At 42.3% G+C, this 11,161-nt stretch overlaps 1 protein-coding gene across 1 annotated transcript in view; it reads left to right on the top strand.

Moving 5' to 3' along the window:
* The window catches only part of LOC122803568 (WD repeat-containing protein 49-like), a 1,120,011-nt gene that overhangs the window by 955,700 nt on the left and 153,150 nt on the right, over positions 1 to 11,161 (top strand). The window contains exon 26 of the mRNA XM_044073240.1: positions 2,119 to 2,158. Coding sequence (XP_043929175.1) covers positions 2,119 to 2,158 — 40 coding nt within the window. The remainder of the gene's footprint in view (positions 1 to 2,118; positions 2,159 to 11,161) is intronic.

The raw sequence follows: 11,161 nt of genomic DNA, 5'->3' as shown, positions 1-11,161 counted from the left end.
TTACCTTCCAGGAAAATAGGAGAAGTGGAGCAAGTCTTCTGGGGAGATGGCAAGTAGCTCAAGGTGAGGCTAGCCAGGAGTCGTGCACCAGAGCCCTAGTCTTTCCAGCCTTGAGACCATTCTCTAATGAGTAGGAATTACTGGTTGTTTCTTCAACAGGTTTTTTTTTAGTCCTGGCCAGGTTTGTCAGGTTTCAGTTGATGAAAATTTGCCAATATGAACACACTCCTAATTCCAGCAGCTCAGCTTCTTTGACAGAAGCTTTCCAGAGTGTGTGTGCGCGTGTGTGTGTGTGTGTGTGTGTGTGTGTGTGTGTGTGTGCGCGTGTGTGTGTGTGTGTGTGTGTGTGTGTGTGTGTGTGTGTGTGTGTGTGTGTGTGTGTGTGTGTGTGTGTGTGTGTGTGTGTGTGTGTGTGCATGCGTGCATGTGTGTGTGTATGTGTGTGTGTGTGTGTGTGTGTGTGTGTGTGTGTGTGTGTGTGTGTGTGTGTGTGTGTGTGTGTGTGTGTGTGTGTGTGTGTGTGTGTGTGTGTGCATGTGTGTGTGCATGAGCGTGTCTGTGTGTGCGTGTGTTCCAGATGTTTGGTACTGCTGATGGTTTTTAGGTTGTGCTCAGTCCTTTCTAAATTCCCTTGTGACTCCTAGCTCTATGTGTGGCTGCTGGAGGAAGGGGAAGGAAGGATGCCAACTAAACTCTGGTCAGTCAGGTAGTTCAGCTTGAGCTGCTTGCCATCTCCCCAGAAGACCTACTCCACCTTCCTGTTTTCTTAGAAGGTAAGAGTCCAAATCCCCCTTGACTGAGGATGGTCTGGTGTAGTTTGTAATGCATGCTAATGGTGAGTGGATGGCTTGGGTACCATCTCCTGTTCCATCCTGAAGCCTTTCCCCAGATTCCTCTATGTGTAACCCTTCTATTGAGTTAAGCCTGGCAACCTCACAGCACCTGGAAGGATGGAGGATTCCCTCTATCTATGGACTACTGGTATCACTTCCTAGGAAACTCTGCCTTGGATGATGGAGGGAGGAGGGTCTCTCACTACATCTATAATTTACCTGTGAAGGTGAGTAGTCATTTGACTGATATCTCCCCATAGTTGTCATTATTATCCCCCCTGAGCTATAACTGTTGCCTAGACCATACAGTGTTCCACCCTCCAAGACAGTAGTCTCCTTGCTTTCACTTGGACTACCTCCATCGGTGCTCATTGTCTGCTGTTAGGACCCATCAATTGTTAGTAGCTGTCTAGACTGCATTCTCATCTAGGGCTTAGGAATCATACTTGTTTTTTGCAGGCCCCAGAGATCAGCTAGCTGGCTAGTAGTTGGATCGTTGTCTTCTCTATCCCCCAATCTATTGGCCAAGACGGATGGGTAAATGTTAATCTCCCTGAGGTGGTGTTGATTTTCCTCCCATAGGGGTGCCTGCATCTTGAGTTTGAAGGACATGGGTGCCTGCTTAAAGTTTTTTTTCTTGAGACTAGTTGGTAGAGGTGCAACAGAGTCCTAGTCTTGTGGGTCTTGAGACCTGACTCTGCTAGATATTCTAACCAGCAAAGAGCTCATTAAGGACAGTCTTCAAAGTCTGACATAGCAGATATGCTATTAATGTGTCAATTTATCTACAGTAAAAATTCTCTTTCATAGAACTTCCCTCCATAGTCCCCTGACACCTTCGACTGTGGAGCTCCCTGTAAGCTGGTCAATTATATGCTTGGGTATCACTTGGTTCAGGTAGGGATGAAAATCCTCACTGTGTGTCACTGATTCCAGAGAGTGCATATATATATATATATATATATATATATATATATATATATATATATATATATATATATACATACATACTGTTTATAGGTTTGTTTTGAATAGCCTGTTGTACATTTGTGTATACCTTGTATTATAAGTTTTGAAATAGTGGAAAATTACTAGATGCTTCTACCTCTAATTCTGCTTCATTCCCTCATTAAATGGTTTTTAACAGTTTAATTGTGTTCAGCCACCATAAGATACACTTAGTTATACCACGTAATGAGAAATTTGAAGTTGTCTTTTTAAAAATATGATCATTGTTGCTGTTACATGCAGTTCTTATATGACAATGTTTTATCTTGATTCACAGATACTAACCACTGGAGGGCACACTTAAGTACAGTCACAAGGTAACATTTTTTAAATTTATTTAAATGGTCCCCCATAACCTTCTCCTTATTACTCCCCTATCCAAAGCTATAACCAATCACTAATAACCTAGCCACCTACTATTTCTCCCTGACTCATTCCCTGGTGAAAAAAAATATATATAGTGAGTGGATACTAGTGTATATATCAGTGCTTACTCAAAGTACGTAAATTGAATTAAATATAATTTCTTTTTTTCTACAAAATGTCTTTACCTTCACATCTGTGTTAAATAGAAGGTCCTACTGTATTTGTAGAAGAGTTTTATATGATAATTGCTGTCTATATTTTTATACAGTTTAAAGTCTTTCTTTCTAAAATTGTGTAACTACCTATCTTCTGTAATCTGATGTTATTTTACTCATTGTGCAGCTTTTCTTCCCAGGCCTCCACTGAAAATGGGCTTCTGACCCAGTGGACTTTCCTGGTCAACAAATGTCAACAAATAAATAAATATTTTATTTATCCTTTGTTGACCAGGATAATCGCACTAGGCTAGTAGCCTCTTTTGAGGAGAAACCCAAAGTGGTTACTTTAAGTTTGCTTTCAGCAAATCATGCACAATATTTTATAGTAATAAATTTACTTGACATTTTGATGCATAATCGTTGTGTTTGATGTAATGCCAGGCTGGTAATGAATGTATATTTTTGTATGTAGCAGAGAGCAGACCCCTACCTCCCTCTATTACACAACCCGATTCCATAAAAAAACTTCAAATTTGTCCTTAAAAGCCACTTTCTTTCAATCAGATCTGTCCTTGTGCCCATAACTATAGACCACTGTAAACAAATTGATTTTGCTGACTAGTAAGACTCTTCAATTTCTAGTAGTAATTTGTAAATCCTCTGAACTTCATTGACTTTTGTACATCAGTTAAGGTATGTCAATCACTGTCTTGTTTCTACAATCATTATTAGGCTAAATTTTATACTTCCCATGTATTGAAGTGTATAAAGGAACTGTTTATTATGAATATATCTACTGTCTTTTTTCCCCTCCATGCAATTAAAAATATTGTATGTGTACTACTAATACCTAACCAGATTGTATAAAACTTTCACCTCTGTGTATTACTAACCACTTGGAAGTTGTATAAAAGTTTTTTGTATACTGTTTTATTATTGTAAATAGTATTATCTTGTAAAAAATATTGATCTGTAACTGGAGCTTTTCTCCACAAGCCTCCACTGAAAATGGTTTTCTGACCCAGTGGACTTTCCCAGTCAGCAAACGTCAATAAATAAATAAATTAATATTTTTCATGTTTCTGCCTTTTTGACTATCAGTTTTATTTAACCAACCTTGATGAGGAGTTTCTGAATGTGGCATAAGACTTAACTGCATTTCTTTTATGGCTTGTAGTCCCACTGCTCTTTTGTAAATATTTTTATTGATTTTAATAAATAAATACATTTTAACATACATAAATAGAAACCACTGCTATGAAATTCTTGAACTAGGTGTGGGAAGGTTGAGGAGATGAAAATAGACAGCCAAGAACCATCATATTTACACACTGACGTTTACATGTACTATGCAGGAACAAAAAGAGCAATGGACTGTGAGATGAGAACACTCTTGGGTCATATTTCTGTCTAGCTATCCTATTATGTGCTCTTCCACTGTCTTTTAAACTGCTAAACTCACAAGATCCACTGGTTTCTACTAGGTGTCACATGTGGGCAATGCTCATCCCACCTCCGACCTCCACCCGAAAAAAAGAAGAGGCCATGTCAATCCAAGTTGACCCACCAACAATTTTGGTTCATTTAATTCCTGAACCTGGGTCACCAGCAGCATAGGTGGACATGCATCAACAGACTTAGTTTTATGGTATTTTACATTTTAAGAATATCAGTACATTTCATCATATGGAACCATGACTATATCAGTAGTGTCTTGTGCTTCAACACTAATGTTTTAAGAAGGCTTGGTAAAGATTTTGGATTTCATGATCACAGTTTCGGAGCTGGTATGGGGATTTACAGCTCAGCTTTTCATGTAAGATGAAACACCCAAGTCAGGTTCAGATATGCAGAAAGTAATTATTTATTTACTGTCATAAAAAGCTACACTTTTTAAAGACTTGCAGAACTGTAGAAGCATTATTGTGTAGCAGGTGGTGCATAGGTTTAAGGCTGTCCACTGTAGTTCTTGTGGTACAGATTTGACTCCCTCAGCCCTTATTTGCTTACTGTGTGACCTTGAGCAAGTCGCTTAACTAGACATTGCTTCTGGATTGCCTGTAAAAAGGGACTGTGTCTAGCGGGCCTTTCTGGTTAACAAATGATATTATTACGGTATTATTATTATTGTTATTATTATCATCATCATCATTATTAATATCATTGTTATTAGTATTATTAGGACTCCTTGTTGAAAAACAACATTTCTAAAGTGCATTAAAATTATTTTATTGTGTAAGGGATGATTCCCCATATAGGTTCATAGGTGCTAGGCTAAGGACCACAAGGGCCTTTTTAAGCCTAGCTCTGCATCTCAAATCTCTGACAAGTTCTGATACCCTTGATAAGTGTAAGCAGGGGTTTGGGAGATGAACCAGTTACAGGTTACATGTGTCCATTAGAGACATAGGTGCCAAACCAGGGATAAATTTCCCGTTTCCCATCCAATTGTCCAAGTTGCACTTGAATTGAGTTAGGGAGGAACTCTGCTTCGCATGGCTGGGGAGCCTGTTCCATAGAAGGGGTAGTCTCTGAGATACATACCTGTCTCTTCAGCAGGACCTGTTTATATCACAGGCAAGGTTTAAGTTTTTAGAATGGGTAATTGTGGTACTGCTTGTTTTGTGGATATGCAGGAGGTCAGTCAGAGTGGGGTCTGACAATGCCCTATATGCCAGGCATTGATGTCCCCTCAAAAGCCTGTAGGAGGCAGAATACAGGGATAGGGCCTTGAGGTGGTCTGCAAAGGAATTTTATTTACACCCTGTATTCTTTTAGTGAGGAACCTCTGTGGATATTCCAATTGTTGGATATGCCTGGTTATGTACATACCAAAGGGGCACTGTACTCAATGGTAGGTCTGATGAATGTCGAGTACAGTGGAACAATGACTTCCTTGGACTTAGATGCCATACCTTTGTTTATAATTTGTGCAATATAGAATGATTTCCTCACCACTGTAGACACATGAGGGTCAAAGGTTAGATTGCTATCTATGTGTGTCCATAAGCCCCTGACTACTGGGTCAACTCTAATGGATGTGTTGTCAATATGATAGTTACCAGGGATGGATGACTTCCCAAAGGATACTATTATGCATTTCTTGGCATTTAGTTTTAGTCCATGGCACTGACACCAGTTGTTTGTGTCAGCCCATCTTGGAGAACAATTGTGTCAGTGTGAGATTCAGTGACAGCTCCTAATATGCAATCATCTGTAAATTTAGTCAGCCAGAGATGACTGACATTGGCTTTGACTTCTGAGAAGTAAATGCCAAAAAGGAGCAGTCCAACGACTGATACCTGAGGAGACTCCACTTGTGACTGGCCTCTTTGTAGAGGTGGGCTCCTCAATTCTAACTTCCTGGGTCCTGTCTGTGAGCCAGTTGGCTATGCACCCAGTGTCATACGGGTTTATACCTAACCTCTTGAGTTTGTCAACAATGCCCAAGTGGGGTATTGTGTCAAATGTCTTGGGCAGGTCAAGGTAGGCAGTATGAACAATTTTGCCCTCATCCATTGCTATGGTGACCTTCTCAAAAAAGTTCACCAGGTTGAATAGGCATGATCTGCCATTGATGAAACCAAACTGGGTTGGGTCCAGTGTCTGGAGAGTTACTATATCTCTGCTGATCATCTCAATGATAATTCTTTCCATGGCTTTACATGTAAGACTGGTGAGACTTATGGGTCTGTAGTTTCCAGGGTCTGTAGATGGCCCACCTTTGGGCAAAGGGATGACTGTTGCCTTTCTCCATGCATGAGGTACAAAACCTGTTTGGAGGCTACAGTTAAATAGTAATTCCAGAGGTCCTCATAGGTCATGTTTCATGCTATTTAGAAGGCATCCTGGAATATTGTCTGGGCCCAGTGATGCAGTATTATTGGTCTTAGAGAGAGCATTAAGGACCTGTTCCCTAGTGATAGTAGGGAGAGCTGTATTTGATGAATTTCCTGAGGGAAGGTTCAGGGGGAAAGAGGGGTAAAGTTGGGGCTGAATTTATTAGCCAGGAGGTTTGCTATGTCTTCTGGCTTAGTATAGGTGGCTCTGTTTACAATGAACTCTGCACACAATTGTGTATTGCCTTTAAGGTTGCAGACATAGCTAAAGAATGCTTTGTGGTTGTCCATGGTCTGGGAGGCCAAATGCACCTCAAATTTGGCTTTGGTAGACTTTATTTATCCTCTGAGTTGTTTGTTTAGTTTGATGAGAGTGCTTTTATTCTACTGGGTGCTGCACTTCCTAATTTTTGCCATGATTTTCTTCCTCCTGTTATACAGCCTATTTATTTTGTGATTCCACCAAAGTAGCTTGTTTTTTAGGTTAGTTCTGTACTTCCTCCTGGTGGGTACAGCTGCCTCTATGCAGTTATTAACATGCTTGTGCAGGGTTTCTCTGAACAGTTCTGCATAGGCAGCAGTGTTCTCGAGGTTTATGGGGGCTTGACATATTGCCAGGTTTTCACTTAATAGCAGGGGGTTAGCCTTAGAATAGTTCCTGAATATTCCAGGTTTAGCTGGGGTCCAGGTTTTATTTTTACTTCAAATTAGACCATTTTGTGGTCTGACCTTATCAGGGAAGGCATTACAGTAGGGGTGTGCAGCACTGTCCCATATTAGTGAGGACCAGATCCAGTATGGTTGCACCCCTGGTTGGTGTATTGACTATCTGGCCCAGGGAGTTTGTGTTTACAAAATCCAGGAATCTCTGTGCATGTACATTTGGTATCTTATAGGATTCCCAGTTAATAGTGGGGTAATTATAGTCACCCATGAATATGGTATTGAATTGAATAGTTAGTGTTTCTAATAAGTTTAAATACATGGCATGGGTTTCCTGGGTCATAGAGGGAGACTTATAGCTGCAAGGAAGTGGTATTGGATTTTGCTTATGGTGATTTGAACATGGAGCAGCTCAAGTGCATTGTCCTGTTTGACCAGCCTTGAAGTATATTTATCTTTGATGTAAACAGAGACACCTCTACCTTTAGTCTCTGCCTGTGAAGTAGATGGCCTAAATGTGTGGAAGACATTATAACCTAGCACTGTTAGGGTGCTCTCCGCGGCTTTAAACCATGCCTCAGTGAGCACACAGACATCAGCATTCTCTAGGGTAAACAGAGCTTCTAGAGAGTGGAGTTTTTTGTTTAGACTGTGACACCCATGCCCTGGCCCAGCAATCAAGGAGCTTCAATCCTCACCACTAACACCAGAGAGGACATCTCATATGATAGGAAAGGATAACAAATACACACAGTAAAGTGCAATTTCCCTTAAGAGCACACAGAGATCACAGTCAGTCAGTCTGGGGCTGCTCGCTCCCTTGCTCCCCAGGTCCCTAATAAGACTCACCACTGGCACAGCTATAGGGGCCAGATCTCAGCCTAGCTGGGCAAGCTAAAATCTCCAGCACCCTCTCTGTCCAACCAGTGCTTCGTGTCCCTGCCCAAGTAGCTGACACACACACACACACACACACACACACACACACACACACACACACACACACACACACACACTTTGAGATAAGAGTTGATACAACCACACAGACACTTCTGGGGAAGGCTGGCACAGGTTCTCCAGCTGTGCCCCTTTTACCCAGACTATACAGTAGTAATTCTGCCACCACTCAGCTAATATTTATCAGCTACTCAAAGGCCCTTAAACGGGTGTCCAATTATTACTATGCAATATTTAATAATAAATAATTAAAACCACAAGACAATACTTTCTGCTACACAGTGCTAGTCAAAAGAGATCAGAGATCACACAGAAATACTTAAAATAATGTAGTAGTACAGTTCTGACATCACAGAAAAACAGTCTAATCTTTCTAATTCCTAGCTATTTCTAAGAGAAAACACAAGTCTAAGATGACTTACATAAGAAAACAGGCAGAGTGCTGTGAGTTGGATGATCAAGACAAAAATGTCCAATGCCTTCTGATTCTCTCTGTTTAAATTGCTATTGCAGATCTGATAAACATTACATCATTCACACTTTCCTGGTGTTCCCAGGCCAACAGAAACTGCATCGACATTCTTTTACACCTCCTTTCATTATTTTGTAGCTGGTCAGGAGCAGAGCAATAAAAATGCATTTGCATATTTAAATCTAGCAATTTAACTCTTGGTTAAAACAATAGAAAGAATTTCTTCATCTAGACTTTTCGGCACCACTGTCTACTTCAAAGGGTCACCACATGCTTTACTTTGGTCAATAGAGTGCACTGTTGTCACATTTATTTCCATTTCCACATGTAACAGTATTTCTTTACATTTAAGACAACAAGCCTATGTCTTACATTGATATTTACAAATGATAGAATTATTTGCACAATTTTATCTGGCTAGGCTGGCAGCCTTCACATCCCCCCCTCCCCCCCGGAGAACTCAAGCTAGTTTTTCAAGTGACCCTTGAGAAACGCCGCTTGAGAGGATCAGGTCTATCTGAGTATAACTACCCCATTCCCTGTCTTGAGAGCCCATCTGCATTGATATTGCTAACCCCACTGTGGTGCTGCACTGACATATATGCTTGCAACCCCAAGCTCCATCTTAGCAACTTGGCATTTTGCTGACTGGCTCTGTTTAACCATGTTAGGGGGTTGTGATCTGTCATAACAGTGAATTTCCTTCCATACATATAAGGCTGAAGTTTCTGCAATGCCCACACTATGGCTAGACATTCCTTTTCTACAGCTGCATAGCACTCCTCCCTGGGTTGCAGCCTACGACTGAGATAAACCACTGGGTGCTCTTCCCCCTCTGAAGAAATCTGGCTAAGTACAGCCCCCATCCCATGGTTTGAAGCATCCACTTGCACAACAAATTCTTTGCTGTAGTCTGGACTAACACAGAGTGTCCGACCAAAGCTTCTTTAAGCTTCTGGAATGCCTGCTCACATGCTGGGGTCCACACTACCTTATCTGGCCTGTTCTTCCTTGTCAGGTCTGTCAGGGGAGCAGATGTGGTACTATAACTGGGGATGAACTTTCTGTAGTACCCTGCTGTCCCTAAAAATGCCCTCACCTGCTTTTTAGTAACAGGTGTAGGTCATGCCTGAATAGCTTCCACTTTGGCAGGTTCGGGTCTTATCTTACCACTCCCCACTCTATGTCCTAGGTAAGAGACCTCTGCCATACCCACCTGATATTTGCTCGGCTTAATGGTCAACCCTGCCCTCTGTAGTCTGCCCAGCACCTCCCTGACATGCTGAAGGTGCTCTGGCCAGGAATGGCTGTAGATGGCAATATCATCTAGGTAAGCAAGGGCAACCCCTCCTGCTTCTGCTAGGATATTATCTACCAGCCTCTGGAAAGTCGCTGGGGCATTCTTCATCCAAAAGGGCATCTTTGTGAACTCATACAAGCCAAAAGGAGTCACAAAGGCTGACTTCTCCCTAGCACTGGGGGTCAAGGGCACCCACCAGTAACCCTTGGTAAGATCAGTGGTTGTAAGACACTTAGCCCTACCCAGCTGCTCTAGGGCCACATCTGTACTAGGCATGGGGTAAACATCCGACTCTGTGTGACTATTTAGTTTCCTGTAGTCCACACAGAACCTGGTGCTGCCATCCTTCTTTGGCACCAGCACCAATGGGGAGGCCCAGGGACTGTTGAACTCTTGAATCACCCCTATTTCCAACATCTCCTGTACCTCCTCCCTCAGAGTCTGTCTGACTCTCTCAGGCAACCTATAAGGGGCCTGCCTAATAAGCCTTTGGGGTCCTGAATCCACCTGGTGCTGCACCAGCTGGGTGCACCCTGGTGTCCCAGTGAACATGTCCCCAGATTCCTGCAACACTGCTTGGGTTTCTCAAACCTGGGTAGGGGATAGCTGCTGGGACATTGCTTCCCCTTCCATTGAGGTGTCAGCCCGAGCCCCACTGAGGAGATCAATCCCCAGATCTCCCTCAGACTCCTCCTGCAGTCCACTGCAAATGCTCAGCACAAGGGCCTCCCTATCATGGTAAGGTTTCATCATGTTAACATGGTACATTTTGTGCCCCTGCTGTCTGCTTAGCAGATCCACCATGTAGTTAACACCACTTACCTTTCTTTCCACCTTGTAGGGACCTTCCCAAGCTGCTTGCAGATTGTTGTGTGTGACAGGAATGAGAACCATTACCTGCTTCCCCACAGCATACTCACTAGCTCAAGCATTCTTATCATACCACCTCTTTTTCTGTTGTTGGGCTTCTGTCAGGTTCTCCTGGGCCAAGCCTATAAGTTCCCTGTGCCTTGTCCTGAGGTTTAGGATGTATGCCACAACAGACTCCTTGTGAGACTTGCACTCACCTTCCCACTTATCTCAAATTAAATCTAGAGGTCCCCTCACCCTATGCCCATACAGCAATTCAAAGGGTCAAAAACCTGTGGATTCCTGGGGAACTTCTCTGTAAGCAAACAACAGATGGGCCAAATATTTATCCCACTCCTTCTTAAACTAATCTGCAAATACCTATAGCATGGACTTGATTGTAGAGTTTAACCTCTCAACAAGACCATTAGTCTGGGTATGGTAGGGGGTGATCTTCATGTGCTTCACCACACAAGACTTCCACAGACAAGCCAGCAGGTCTGACATGAAATTGGCACCTCTGTCAGTCAGTATTTCTTTTGGTAAACCTACCGTACTTAACTCATTAACCCTGAGTACCTTCTCATGGCGCCTGTGTGCTTAAACCCGAGCACGCCATGAGAAGATACAAATTTCAAGCCGTTACCCCCGAGTGCTTCCACAAGCGAGAGAAAGTGTACTGCAGGTTTGTAGTTCACCTTAATGTAAAACACACT

Source organism: Protopterus annectens, chromosome 5.part1 (genome assembly GCF_019279795.1).
Source record: "Protopterus annectens isolate FY-2018-M chromosome 5.part1, PAN1.0, whole genome shotgun sequence".
In the NCBI taxonomy this organism is placed as follows: Eukaryota; Metazoa; Chordata; order Ceratodontiformes; family Protopteridae; genus Protopterus; species Protopterus annectens.
The sequence above is the reverse complement of the archived record's forward strand: the minus strand, read 5'-3'. Positions and strand labels throughout refer to the sequence as shown.